Source organism: Pelobates fuscus, chromosome 2, assembly GCF_036172605.1.
Source record: "Pelobates fuscus isolate aPelFus1 chromosome 2, aPelFus1.pri, whole genome shotgun sequence".
In the NCBI taxonomy this organism is placed as follows: domain Eukaryota; kingdom Metazoa; phylum Chordata; class Amphibia; order Anura; family Pelobatidae; genus Pelobates; species Pelobates fuscus.
This window is the reverse complement of record NC_086318.1, coordinates 383687647-383703496: the sequence shown is the minus strand read 5'-3', so window position 1 is coordinate 383703496 and position 15850 is coordinate 383687647. Positions and strand designations below refer to the sequence as shown.

The following is a 15850-nucleotide window of genomic DNA, read 5'->3' as shown; positions in this document are numbered from 1 at the left end:
TACTAAGATTCCACTTCAAACTCGCATATTTACAAAACTATCCTTTTAAGGCAAAATATGCTTTTTTTTTCTCCTTCACTTTATATGACAATAAAATAAATTGATATAATTTTAATTATGGTTAATGAAGAAAAAAACACGTCTGTTTAATTAAAATGCAGTTTTAGTGTACTTATAGTGTCTTATATATCATGCAGACTGGAGACATAAAACATGTCACCATTTCTTAGTGTTATCAATTGTATCCCAACACTATTTATGCTATATGTGATTTAATTTATCGATGGGTAAAATCTATTTCATATTATCGTGAGTTTCACATAACATACTACAGATCAATGTATGTTATGACTATGGGGATATCGCTTCATGGTTATTTAAAAAAAAAAAAAAAAACAGTTCTCTATTTTACGCATAACAAAGATTCTAATTTAGAGCCCTGTCTTATTGTACGGCATTATGGATTTTGCTTGCACTAACTTGTAAATAACATCTAGTATAATACTAAAAGGCTTAGCAAGTATAAATAAACACTAATTCACTTGCTACATGTACTATAATGTTTAGGGCATTTCACTCAAAAAAGAAGCTCAGGGTTTTTTTTTTGTTGTTGATCCAAAATATGTCTAGAAATTAACAATCATATTTTTTAAACGCCTGTGCTTTGAGTTTTAATTTATCAATGTGTGTCTGATACTACACAATAAATTTATTTTTCCACATAATTGCTTAAACAATTAGCTCTCTCCTTTTTTTTTTATCCCAATTTGACAAGTATTCATAAAGTTAAAATAAAATAAATAATTCTACAGCATGAAATGACCAGTTACTCCAATTAGACTGAAAATGTATATGTAAATTCAACAGAACAATATTATGATACTGCAACTACTCCAAATCAGTGTCAGTACAACCAGACAGATATTACAAGTGACTAATCAAGACTATAACTGAACTGCAGCTATAAAACTAGCCATTTGACTTTATAAAGGTTATTTTTCACAGGGAAAAAAAGGAATACTCATTTAAATGATATACTACATATGGCAACCTTCACATTTAGATTCCCAGCCTTGCGTTTCCCATAGTCTGTAGCTTATCTTGTTCTGTATTTTATTTAGTTCCTTCTTTTAAGATCACTTCACGATTATATGGTTAATAATTCTCAGTTAGACAAGCCTTGCCCCTCACATATAAAGTCGCAAGAGTTGTAAATCAAAAGGCATTGGAATACGTGGAACAAAAAAACCGTAGACGGCAATACTGTATCTCTTCCTTTCAAAAGAGGAAACAGTTTTCGGGCAAAGAAAAAAAAACTTAATAACACATATCTACACAATCCAGATGATTTCTTTGGTACACAAATCAGCTTCGATCAGAAATGCCTGAATGATAACAATTACATTTCAGGAAAAAAGGCATAAGGGGTGCTACATCCACCATTAAAACCAAGGAAGCCAGTCTTAAAAATTCTAGATAAGCAGCCTTTATTCACAGCGTTGACCAACTGACTCTTCCTAGGCAGGATGCACGGTGTAGGGACTTTGTATAGGCCTCTTGAGAAACTCCATGACTTATTGCTACACAATTTCACTGAAAAACAAACAATAAACCAGACAACACTCTCCTGAGCTCCTCTGACTTTGCACAGCATTGAGAATGCAAGATGAGAGTTGTGCTCATAATGATGAAAATCAAACCACTATAGTGCCTTATGGGAATCTATTGCAAATCAGCAAGGTACTATAAACAGCAGTTTGGAGTATCCTGTGAAGATTAATTTTGCGGTTTTCTTTTCTATCACGGAATCCAGTTTCCTATGCATATTCCACCTTCCTGTTTCTTATGGAGGTTCTCATCTAGAACATTACCAACTATACCTAGTGTCATCATTTTTTTTTTTTTTTCAGATAGTGGTTTTCTGAACTCACAACTTTATTAACACACTCACTCTAGCAATGGCATCTGATTACTAATAGTCCATTCAAGGAATACTGCATACGTTAGCAGGTTACCGTGATTACATAGCTCAAGATTAAAGTCAAAGTGATGATTTTAATCTACATTATTAAGTAGTTATTGTGGAGATACATTTAATTTAAATTTCTTACAGTTTGCTCCAGAATTAGGTTATTTCATTAATTGTAATTCTTAAATAATGATTCCAACATAATGGCTACATAGATAGTGGGCTACCTTTTTATACATGACCTACTCCAATAGAGTAAGAATCAATAAGACTAAAGGATACACGTAAATATATTATATAGAGAAAATATTTACATAAGCTCAGGAGATTGAAAGTGCTTTAAGATATAGTTTACCATATATAATAAATCAAGCAATCTGTTGAATACATTAATTTCTTTGTGACATATGAGACCTAAGAAGTCTAAATTTTAGGTACACTATACCTGAAGCCATCTTCATTTTTACCATGTGTCTTACCAACACAGCCTAATTGATAACAAGTCCTCAGAGGCCGAATAGTTCATATTGAAAGGCTATCAATTAGCAAGTTTGATTAGTGTGTCCTTGTCATATCTTTCCATGTGTTGAGCGTAACACTTCCCATTTTGTAATGTGCTGTCAAGTCCACATTTTCTATCGCACCAATTATCTACATTAAAGAACAAAATATTTCAGAGCATAACGTGTTTAACATAAGAATAAAGAAGCGTCCGTGTTGACTGTTGTTTTCCCTTTCAGAGGTTGGTCCGAGCCAGCGAAAACAACCAAATAGTAATGGCATCAGTGAAATCAGTAAAGGTCAATCAAAGACAAGCCAAAGCCTCCACTATCTCGATGACCTTCCGAGCTTGTGACAAATTGCCATCAGTCAATGTCAACTAATGACAGCAGCTCTTTAGTTAATCAATTGTTCTAAAAATGATCAAGAAAACTACTCACAGGACAGCTCATTTTCACATCAATGCCTGTGAAGTATGAAAAGCTCATTTTTTTTTAGTTTTAATCAGCTCATAAGTAAAGCAGTTACTTGGTAACAGAGGTCACCTTACAGAAAAGACAGAACCACTGTCTGCCATTTTGCATATTCTTTCATTTCCATATTATAGTATAAATATGTCATGCTATTTAGTATGCTACTGCCAGACCTTTAAAACAAGATCCGGCTCTGATGGGCTATCGACAAGCCTTTCCAAAATGTAAATATCACAGAGTGCTTTTATTTGAATCGCCCTATTAACCCTTCATCCTCCGCAATGAATTGTTCCCTTGTTCGAAGCTGAGAAAGGATCGAGTCACAAGGCCACACAAATGCACTGTTAGTACCATCAATGGATATATAACTTCCGCCTGCAAGCGAGAGTGAAAAATCTAAAGCTTTTGTTTGTTTGTTTTTTTACCATAACTTTACACTAACTAGATTAAATTAGTCTTAATCATTTTTTTTAAATGACAAACCTGAAATTAACATAATGTATCAAATTACATTTTCAGAATTTTCAATGTGTTTTTAAAAGTGATTTCATAAAACCACTTTAACTCTTTCTTTGAACGACTCTTTATTTTCTTTTTGCAGAGAGTATGTCCTTATACCAGATAATGATTGGGTTAAACGATTCAAGGGATGACCTATTTTCATTTATTTCAACTGTTTTCGTTACTCAGACAAGCAACTCGACAAAAAAAATTCAAACTTGTTTCTTCTATCAGTAGGGCTTGCTAAGTGCAAACTTACAGCAGTTTCATATTACGCTCTAAACCTGAAATGCTAGTTTTTCAAATTAAAATTGCTTCTGTGGCCTCGGCCGCTCTAAAGTTGGCCATAGGAAAAAATGAATAAAGGAGGCAGGGCAACACTTAGGCTTAGCCATAATTGGAAGTATGTGAAAAATGAAGTGTCAGTTTGGTCAATAAAGGGCAAAGGTCAAGGGGAGCTAGAGTCCTAACTCTGTGCAAAATTGGCTCATTAAAACATCCAATCAGCAAGCTCCTTTCAGCCTATCACATTAGTCATGAGACAGCAAGCTGCTTCAAATACCCAGGTCTCTGCAGTTATTAGGTTTTTTTTTTTTTCTTGATCATGTAAAAGGGAGAAGGCTGTTATAGAAAGAGCTGCCCAGTCGTCTGGAACATAATGTGGCCCTTAAAAAAAAAAAAAACCTTTTCCAAAACGGCAAGCTGTTCCATTCAAAAGTGTGCATTATCTGCATTAATGGAAATGTAAAGAAATAAATAAAAACATTTAGCTATTGGCAATGTCACATTTGTATTAAAAAATATGCTACAAACTTGTCTTGACTTATTAGAAGGTTTTAATCCAGTGAGTGCCATATATTCCCACAGGCACACCTTTGGCACTCCAAAGGTTTAGGGTCAATGGAGTAAACTAAAGTAATTACTACTTTAGGTATATTTCCTGACTTTTACTTCTGACTATGCATTTCCTAGAACAATGGCTGATGAGATCGTTTTTAAAGCACCACAGAGGCGGAGCTATTGGCCGCTGCTGCCGGTGCAACCACACCAGTGCCCCAGAGGGTTTGGGAGCCCTGATGCTGCACTTTGGAGTAAGCAGACAGGGTCGGCAGTTCTGCTATTCAGATCACACAGCGATGTTGCAATAGTTCCTGCTGTCATAACCACACAGACAGAGGGAGGCAGCGCCACACACAGGGAGACCACGCTGCACCTTGGGTGGGAGGGAGGGAGCGAGGGAGGGGGAGGAGCCTGGCCAGAGGAGTAATGGTGAATGAGAAGAATACACTGTGCAGAGGACTAGATAGCTGGCTAGCTGTTACTACTGACGAGTAGTGAGGTGATTGGTGACAGCCAGCTTAGCCAGAGCTAGCCCACTGCCAAGTGAGTCAACTAATCACTTATTTCTTTTTTAATACTGAAGTTGGGTTTGAGGGAATAGGTTGAGTATTGGGCAGAGACATTGTGGGGGGCTGGGCGGAGAATGTGAGGCACTACTCACTGCGTGAGTCAGCATTTTGTGTATCTGTCTCAGTTTGTATCTGTATGTGTCAGTATGTGTGTCTTTGTGTGTGGCAGTGTATATGTGCATACATCCCAACATTCAAACGTCAGCACTGCACACGGAACCACTACATACAAACACGCCGCAGTAAACAATTGTCAGCACTACATACAAATGCACATCTGCACACATTCATGCACACAGACAGTGCTCACATACAAATTAGCAAGGATGGGCAAATAGATGATCTCCAGCTGGCAAAGCATTGTGGGAGCTGTATGAGTTGTACAACAGTTGAGGGTCTACCTTTTGGCCACCCTTGCACTAGAGGGGTGTCCAAAAACAATTCTTGCACCAGCACCCCCTCCACATTAGCTCCACCACTGAAGAATCAATATGATCTATATATTGTTATATAGCAGAATTTAAAATTAAATATGCACAATAAAACTGCATCCAATATGATATGATGAAAACCCTGCTTGTAAATATGATACAGGCCTTGCTTCTAATAGCTCAGGTAACTCATACTCCGCTAAAAACTTTGATTATTATTTATATTGTTATTCACAGAGCACCATCATGCCTTTACGCATGGCTGTAAAATATATATAAAAAAAAAAATTACAAAGGAAGTAGTGAAAGTCATAGCTTGCATAGTGTTCAAAAAATACGAAGGCTGACCCAGTCTCTACTTTAACCTCCATTTCTGGAAATAATCATGACGATTAAAGTGCCATTTTATATTATTAATATTATCACTGGTGTTCATAAAGTGACAGCATATTCTGTAGCACTGTACAATCGGGAAGATAGACAGTACCGTATAGACAAACTAATAAAAAAGGAATAGGGGACCTTCCCATGAGCTTAAAACTAGCTTTTATACAAATTATTAATGATAGCTCATGAGCTTACAATCTAAGCTATTGACAGGAAGGTGTTATATGTTGATAGAATGCTCTAGGACAGGGATAGGCAACCTTCGGCACTCCAGATTATGTGGACTGCATCACCCATAATGCTCTTACACCCATAATGCTGGCAAGGCATCATGGGAGGTGCAGTCCAAAACATCTGCAGTGCCGAAGGTTGCCTATGCCTGCTCTAGGATAAACATTTAAGCATTTACCAACATATTTGAACGTGGGGATCAATGGTTATAATTGGGATGATGTGAGTTTTTAATGGATATGAAGGGATGGTGACTATGAGAAGTATCCATACTTCTTTTTTTAGGAGCTGACCCCTGCATGGTCTTCCCACAACATATAACTCATGTGGGTAGGCTGTTCTTACATTTGCTTTAGAAGGTAGACCAGGATCTCCTGGTAGCTCTAACGTCTTAAACCAGCCTACCAAGGAGACACAGCAGCCTGTAGGACCTTGTAAACAGTTTGCCCCATTATCAGGAAATTGTGACATGGTACTACTACTATCATAACCACAGCAGACTCCTTAATGCTGAACACCATAGGTTTCTAAAAATGTCACTGATCAGATAACATGTCACTGTATAGCAGTGGTTCCCAAACCGTTCCTCAAGGTATCCCTACCAGTCCATGATTTAGGGATTACCCAATTGTGTCTAAGGTGTTTTTAGAAGAAAAAAAAACAACTTAGACACAATTGGATAATTCCTAAATCCTGGACTGGTAGGGATACCTTGAGGAACGGTTTGGGAACCACTGCTATATCGAATACTTTCAGTCAAGATTTCTTGAAGTAACCTAAGCTGGTGGTGAAGCAAAAAGTTTAAAAAAAATTCTTAAAAAGGGAGTTCCAAATTTTTATTTCCCACTGATCCTCAGCATTCGCACTCAGTAGTATATGTTGTGTATGGGAGTTTTACAGAGCCCCACAACAGTACAACCCTCGGTAATAAAACTGCAGTAAATATGCTTATAAATTAGCTTATATAAATAAAACCATGTTTGTCTTCTACCAAATGACAAAGTCAGTTAGTTATGAATATATATATTTTTTTTTTTTCACAGGCTTGGAAGTTAACTAAATATTCTGTCAAAACTATCCAACCCCAGTGCTGACGGGGGTTCCTGGGTATGATGTTTCCTATATTTATTCCATGTATGTAATAATTTGATTTCCACAATTAGAATTCTGGAATGTTTGGAACTAAAGAAAATGACTCTATGTTTCTAGAGACAATATAGTTTCTTAGATACAATATTTACAATATGCAATGTGCCAGTAAAATTAAATATAATTACAGAGAGCTGCTAAGTCCCTCCACTAGGAAGCTGTAATGTCATGCTCTGGTGGACTTCTTGGCCTCTTGAAGGCGATTCTGGATAAAGGCCATGTTCATTTATCCAGAAGGTATCCGTGGGTGCACACCGCTCCCCAGGCTACAAGTTGTGTGACTCACTTTATGACCATTGGACCATTTCTACATTGAGCAAGATTTATATATATATATATGAGGGATTTATTCACTAAACAGGGGTTTGTGGTGTAAACAATGACATTTTGAACATGTAAGAAAAAATAAATTATCAATCCAATTTACAAAATGCATGGTAACATTTAACTTTGCTCAACTTAAAACATATTACAAAATACAAAAACAGGTTAACTCTCTGTGCTCCAGAAGCGATCAATTAGTTAAATGTTGGAGAACTTGGATTATTTACACTGGCAGAACATGCAAATATGTATAAGAAGCATCTTTGACGCTAAAGAAAATCTCCCGGAGGCTACCCCAAGGCCCAGAGTTTGGCTCTAAGCACAGTCTGAGTCCCATGTCATGCAGACTTAATGATGTCTAAAATATGTATACAGATATAGTATCAGACCTACTACCAGTAGTTATATTTAACTGATGATTCTGGTACGTGGCAATGACGGCAGTTTTTAAAATGTAATTTTGATTGTGGTCCCTGAGGAAGCCCAAATAGGGGGAAATGCGTTGGATCTTTTGCAGATTTTTTATTTTATTTTAATATATATATTTTAATAAATATATTAAATTAAACTATATTTTTGTCATGTACCTGCTGGAGTTCTCATGCATCATTGGTGAAAGTGATTAGAACGGGTAGTGTATTAGCTCATCTGAGGAGGCACCTCTAACATGCTGATACACCTACACGTTTTGGGAGTGCAATCTTAGGCAAAGTCATATTGTTTAAACTGTATCACACTATTGTTTGTTTTCTTAAAGATTTCTAAGCCTTTCTAAGGAGACTGTACTGATGGCTGAAATATTTAGCCAAATATTGGAGAAACTGACTCACACCAACTTCCAAAAAACAAAACAAACAAAAAAAAAATTACTCTGCAGGAGACAGATTAGTTCAGAGAGAAAAAAAAACTTTTCTATCACAATTTAAAGGTGAGTTAGAGGATGATAAACCATAAGAAAGGTGATATAATGCCGGTAATAATATTGATATTAAACCTTTGAGGGCCATAATGGTGTTAAGTTTAACATTTTGATCAAGTATAGTAGAAAGCAAGAAAACTCTGCAATATCTCTGTACTTAGAAGGAATGTTGTGGTACCTGGAATAATAATTGATATTGGTCAATATTGAATACTATTGATCCGTGCACCACTACTTTGGCTATTGAAGCGATTCGTTGATGAACTTGTATATATCTTTTTGTTAATGCTACATTGATTTAAAAAAAAATTAAGTTAAAACTTTTTTTTTAAGCTATCAATAAAAAGAAATCGTTTTAAAACAAATTGAAATGTCAACCTAACATATTCATCATATGTTCTTCTTAAACATCTTACATCTACATGTTTTTTGTCTCAATTTCAAATAAACTACCTTCCTGAGATGACCATTTCGTGCCTTGAGCACCATCAAGGTACGAATAGCAAGTGCCACTTAATTCACCTAATGCCATATAAAAATGCCAGCATTCCTACCTTGTTCGCTGCTGTTGTCCCCACTATGTGACGTATGTCCCCCACTGGATGGTCCAGGTGTACCCCCAGAACGTGTCGATGCTGTGTCGTCGTGATCTCTGCTCCAAGAAGGCTGAAAATATTTAAAAAAAAATAAGTAAGAATAAAAAAATTAATTAATTTAAAAACAAAACAAAAAAACACAAAACATGGAATCTTAAAAAGTGAGAAATTCTCTAATCTCTTTTTTTTTTTAATGTTGTTGCTGCATATATTTAACAAGAACCAATTTAATGTGCAAATTTAGAGGAAAGCTGCCAAATGGGTCTGCCTTCATTTCTTTCCCTAAACTAAACTACATGGATCTCTCATAATTGCATGCTGAATTACCATTGAAAATAGAAACATTCCGGCAAAGGAGCAAATAACTGCTACTAGATTCTGATTATATATTTAGCAGCAGCAAGCCCTCTGGCGTGACAGTCTGTTACTCTGCAAACATAAAATGAGAGTGGTCTTTGATTCTACAGTTTATATAGCCTGATGCATCACAGCAGACACATAAAAAAAAAAAAAAAAAGAAGAAGAAGAGCTTTTAAGATTTGGACACAATCAAACCATGGTCCATAATAGCCAGTGTGTGTCAGCTGTTTCCCGGATGGTATGTAGCAAATGGCCTAGGCATAGGGACAAAAAAAGCTGCAAAACAACAATGGCTTCACATGGTCTATGTACACTCAACCCCATGCAGAGCCTCCTTGTACTATTGAACAGAAAACAGATGTTGGTTCTTATCATTGGGTGAATTTGAAAGTAACATTCAGATAGGAAAAATTGGCTGTAAATTAAATTCTTAGAGAAAACAATCAGGGCAACACTCCCCCCAAATCTCCTTTTATCACTAGAAAAGATTTTAATTAGCTTTTAGTACTAGCTTTTAAAAACATCTAAGTGAGTAACGTGGGTCATCCCACACAGACTTGCATGCATAATGGGTTAGTGTTCATACGACTGCTGCCTAGCAAATTAGCTCTTTTATATATAAATATATAGCCTGGGATTATTTAGCTTATTTCTCGACATCTAAGGGTTTATACAGCAGAGAAAGGGGCTTGCGGAAGACTCGACTAGGGAACAGCAAATTTTAAGACAAAAAAAAAGCCAAACTGGGCAAAAAATATCCAGCTCACCTATTTTCTCCCTAGATAATTCGTGAGTAAAGATTCAACAGAGGCTGGTTTTAGTTTTGAAAATATCCTCGTAAGATTTAAAGGGGCAACTGCAAAAGGGGTTCGCTTAGCCCTTCCCAGACACTTAAAAGAAAGTCATGTTTTCAAGGTAACTATTCTTTTAATTTAATGTTTTATTAATTTTGATCAGCTTTATTTATACTCTATATTTATGGTAACTAAAGAAAATCCATGATTTTTTTTTTTTTTTTTTAAACATAAAAAGCAGCAACTATCTCAAATAATCCAAACAATGTCAAAGATATGTGTGATTCAGTGACTGGTAGAAAGATGTGTGAACTGTGAGAGAGAAAAAAAATGCTTTTAAGAAATATCCACTCTGTAGCATGCCAGAGGTATGCTGTAAGGGTAATCTGGAACACATGCTAAGAATCCAAACAGTTAATGCTTCCATTTTCAGTTTGTACAACTGCAGCTTTAAAAAGGGGGACTTGTTTATTTAGAACTCTGCGGCAAGAATGGTACAGAACCCCAGGGACAGACAATGCCAGGCACAGAGCCCTGATGCCTCAACATGTAAAAGGATGTTTTTCTATGTGCTACAAATCCCACTTGAAAATATAATTAGACTAAGAAAATGGCAAACTATTGCATTAACTGTAATTGAACAAAAGACCAGCAAGGCATGTGGGAGGCTTGCATGAGCCCGTGGGAGATCTGGGATGCATCAGATCTTTGGAGAGACATCTCTAGGGCACACACTGTCTATGAATGTTGCCCCTCACAACTATTGTTGACTGGTGATCTGAATTGTAATTAATAGAAAATGTAGAGATAACAAGCTAAATATACAGAGCGGCAGACCAAAGTCAGTTTAAAAAAAAATAAAAAATTGCAAAACAAAAATCATTATTCAGATTAATGGCGTAATTCGGAGGAAGGTGTCATAAAAATGATAGAAACGTATATTTTCATGGTAGGAACTGTGCTGTCTAACGCAACAACAAACATGATATATCCTCTCCCTTTTAATGAGCTCTGCAGATTTATTCTACTCTGCCCAATACACACACACACCAGTTCTCCCGAGCAGAGATGTAAATTAATTCAGTGCTTAATTGTTGAGTAAATTCAATTTTCCACATTCTATTCTGCAAAGCGTTAGCTAAGGTTCTTAAATCTTTCGCGGTGAGTCCTGAGCCTAGCATTTGTGATCTGCGCCTACCTTTTTTCATCACCATTTTTCTTCCTGCACCACTTAATTCACCATGAAAAGATTTTCCTTGCTGGAAATTCTGATTCTACTATGATCTGTGAGGCATTCCGATTCATTGCATTTCTATTGTGTTTGGTCTTAGATCTTGGCTTCTTCTTTTCTCACAGCTATTGGCACATTATACAGCCATTCATGCAAAAAATGTTGAATTCCACCTCAGTTTATCAAAATTGTGTGCAACGCTCACTTAACCCCTATGTTTAATTTTGGTATTCAGCAGAAGATAGACGATAAAACAGTACAGATTTTTTCTTCAAACAATCATAAATTACTAGACTGTGTCATTTGGAAGTAGGTATTATATATCTATATCCTGTTAGCAGCCCATTCTCTCTCTTTATTCCCCTCTCTTTCTTTTTTTTCTGTTTTTTTGTTGTTTTATTATTGTATTCCTTACTAATGTATTTTGACCGCAATAGGGCCGGCCTCGGTGTGATCCTCTGGCACTCAAAGAGTTAAGGCATGCAATGAATTTGATGCACTGGGAATTTGTTTAGATTTTGTTTTCGAAACTTAAAGACACCGTGATGCCTTGTTAAAATCGGTTGCTTATGCTCTGTGTAGCTAAGAAACAAGGCTTTCTGGCATGCTAAGAGTTAAGCGGATGAATTATTTCAAAAAGCTGGGAAGTAAGCCACGAGAGAGAAAAAAGAGAAAAAAATTAAGCACGTGACGAGAATGAAATGCTAGATTTGTTGGCAGTATTTTAAGTCTATTGATAACAAGCTACAAAAAGTTTTAAACCAAAAATTATAATAGCCTTCCAACACAAGGCCCTTTACTTTTTTTATTAACACTATTCCTATCAACTAACTATGCATTTTCACAGTGCCAGCCATTGAAACAGTACAAGTATGGCAAGCCTTCTCGATTCCTTTATGTTACGGTTCTTTCATCCAGTTAAATGACAAATGCAATGGGTTTTGGAGTTTTATACACTTAGCAGCTTAACAACCCCATAAAAGAATATATTATGCAATTAATGCTGATATGTTTCTAATTTAAATTAATGAATTACAAATTTATTCTACACGTACACAGCTAATGAAGCCGGTATGAATAAAGTGCAGAAGGTTTATATAGCAATTATTTGTACTGGGTTCCTTACTCTCAAAGCCCCTTCATGTTACAGTGATGGGCAACTGCACAAGCCCATTCATAATACTAGCATGGCAGCGTGGAGACAGGTTACTTGAAGTATCTGTCTGGAAAAGGGGGTTATTAGTTAAAAAGCAAGCAAATTGGCAAAAGGTTTGCAAAATTTATATTGGAAAAACTACAATATTGAAAACAAATCCACAGTGGTGATTAGCAAGGAAGCGGGGTAAGTTGACAGACGATTTGTACATTTTTGGCCTCAAACCATGTGAAACAAGTTTCTAAAATCATCTGATAATTGAAAACCAAATAAATTTCTTACAAAACATTTTAAAACAATTAGTCATGTGAGAACACTCACACGTTTGTGTAAAGGCGATAAAACCTATTTTTTAAACTAATAGTAAACTAACTTTTTAATCTTTGCTTCTTCGATGTTCACATTAAAACGGGCAAACATCTTTGCAGATACATATCAATTGTAGCTGTTTAGCTACAGCCTGACAGCTGATTGGGCCAGAAGCAGAAAGCCTCCCTGACAATGAGGTGAAAACATATCACTACTGCTGAAGCAAAAAGCCCTTCTTTCAACAAGAAATTAGCAAAGGGGACCAAGTCTCTATATTGATTATATATATTAAATGTAATTCTATGTTATAGTCATACTGGGTGCATAGTAAATAATACAAGATAAAAAAGGATGGCTATGCTGTTTTTCAGCAGGAAGTAATTTAATTTGAACTCTTCACTTCCTGTAAAAGAGACTGCACTATGGCACAGCAGTGCAAGAGAAAACAACTCCCCTTTGCCTTTTTACTGATAAATAAAACCTGCAGTTTCAAGTATCTTAGGTCATTTAAAAGTATTACACGCATGTATATTTAAGTAATATATATATGTGTGTGCATTAATTTAAAAAAACCACGACCGTTTAATATAAACTTAGGAAAGTAAGCAACCAATTTATGTTTTTCTAGGTAGAAGGGGTTTAAAGGGAACCTATAGTCCCAAAGATAACAACTGTTATTTCGGGAATACAAGTTCCCTTCTGTCCACCACCTTTGGATTTAAAAAAAAAAAAGGTTAAGTTTAAGAATGGTTACTCACCTCCTTTCCACTGCTGCAGCTCTTCAGCGGCATCTTCCAGCTCCACCCTCGGTGATGTCATCATTCAACTTGACATCAACTGTGATCTCCTCCAATCAATTGCATCTCACAGAGAAGCTCTGTACTGGAAGTACCCATGCAGGGCCAAGCACTGTGCTCCTCCAATTAAATGTTGCTATCAGCAGCATTTAATTCCCAGACTGAGTTTTAGTCAGTCTGCAGGAGGAAGAGGCTCTTTTAGCAGCCACTAGTGTTGTGTTTAACCCTGCAATGAAAACATTTACATCACAGGGTTGAAACGAAAGGCCCACTGCACCCAGACCACTTCATTGAGATGGAGAGATCTATGTGACTATAGTGTCTCTTTAATATAACTTTCCTTAAAAGTGGAATTGTCACTTCTCTAAAAGCGACAGTTAACATTACCTCGTACAACAAAGATAATAAAAGAAGAGAAAAAACAAGCTGTCTCCTCCACAGCACTTCTATGGCTGGGGGGTTATATCACCCCATAATGCTCAAGCTCGCTTAGGCGTCTGTAGAGAAATATGTGTGCGCATGACCGCTCTGTATTCCTCCTACAGAGTAGTAACATGGGAGGATACAGCATTGTGGAAGTTAATGTATTTGGCATAGTATGCTCTGGGTGTGCTAGGACAGAAAGGCATCCCGAATGAACCAAATGAAATGAGTGAAGATGCAACTGTCTCAGAATCAAAGGCAACAGTTTCACTTTAAACTGTTCAGTGCTAGGAGCATGCACATATTGCAATGCCTTTGTATTCAATAGTATTACTATGTTTATAGGAGGTTAAATATTGTACTCACTGCAAAATTTTGCTATTCACAAACAATCCAACAACAAATGAAGTCACTCTGATAAAACCTCCGAAAAATATATAAATATATCTAAAGGGCCTTAAAAAGGATAATGCAGTATTTCTAACAAATGAAATAGATAATACAGCAACTGTTTTTGTAACATTATTTCTTTGACATCTCATTATGAACATGATCATGGTTTCCAAGTCATATTTTCAAATACTCTCTGTTCTTAATTTTCATTTGGGAGAGACAAATAAGCAAGAGCTAATGTATTGTTGCAAAGGTCCAGTAAGGCTTAATAAGCATCATTTAATTTTAGTTATATTGAATTCCTAGCCTTAATTTTATGGTTTAAAGTTTAAAAGAAAACTAGCACTCTAGCATTTTATTTTTGCTTTCTGAAATGTGCAATCAGCCTTGGATGGCCATGTGGACAGTGGAGTGGTGGAGAACATTGCTTATCAAACCTGTGAAAAGAAAACCAATTGGGAATTTAAAACAGATAATTACTCTGAGATTAGGACTATCACTTTCCTATCAATGGGGAGTTTTATCTATATTTATCATTAATTACTCTTCCCTAAACTTTAGAACAAGAGGTCAAATGGTCATGCATACCTACCATACTTACTGGGAGAGCAGTTTGAATGTCTTATCTTTGAGTTCCAAAAAAAAGTGTCTATTTAACAGACTTGTATAAACTCGGATTCACTCATTGCCATCGCAGATTCTTTCCACTATTACTCTCATTCAGTCTTTATAAGAGAATTGTTATATAAAATTCCCATTTCTGAATTTTATGACATCTCCCAATTATTCAGATTACAGAATCAAATTAGAAATGATTTAACCTATCAGTCATTGACGCATTGCCTCAGTTTAAAAATACACTGGTTGACGACAGAAAACAAATGTTGATTATAGATCTTTTTCATCCAACTTAGAAAATGGTAAGCCAGGATAATAAAAGAGGTTTAACTGCCCTAATCATTTTCTAAGTATTATATTACCACTATTTGTGATGTATACAATTGTAATCACTTTATGTGTTAGGATACTGTTGTGCAAATAATGCAAGTAAAGTGACATATAAATTAGTAGATATTGTATGTCACATAGGACGCTATTCAAGAGAATTACAAAAGACATGCCTGAACCACAAGGTATCCCGGAGACTGGAGCTTACTTTTCCTCAAGTGAAAACCATCGCTGTGTAAAATTTAACAATTTTACATTTCTTTAATGTATATCTTTGTGTGAAGTGACAGTCAGTGCATACAATCAGATACACTCCATAAATACAGATAAGAGTTATCTCAAGCCCGAGGAGAAAGTGGCATGAGGGCTAAATCTCTAATGTGATATTATATGATTTGCATCATTAGACTGTGCCCACTGGTGACAATTTGTGACAGAACTCTTCTAGTAGGACGAGATCTGTGAAAGGGCACTGGCGTGGAGGCAAAACATTGTAATCCTTAGCACCTTTGCATGAAGGTCAGCCACAAGTCTATGCAAAACATTTCC

At 36.1% G+C, this 15850-nt stretch overlaps 1 protein-coding gene across 4 annotated transcripts in view; it reads right to left on the bottom strand.

Annotated features, from left to right (window-relative positions):
- The window catches only part of MEIS1 (Meis homeobox 1), a 131651-nt gene that overhangs the window by 91407 nt on the left and 24394 nt on the right, over positions 1-15850 (bottom strand). For all 4 annotated transcript variants that reach the window (XM_063443783.1, XM_063443784.1, XM_063443785.1 and 1 more), the window contains exon 7: positions 8849-8960. In XM_063443783.1, the coding sequence (XP_063299853.1) occupies positions 8849-8960 (112 nt within the window). The remainder of the gene's footprint in view (positions 1-8848; positions 8961-15850) is intronic.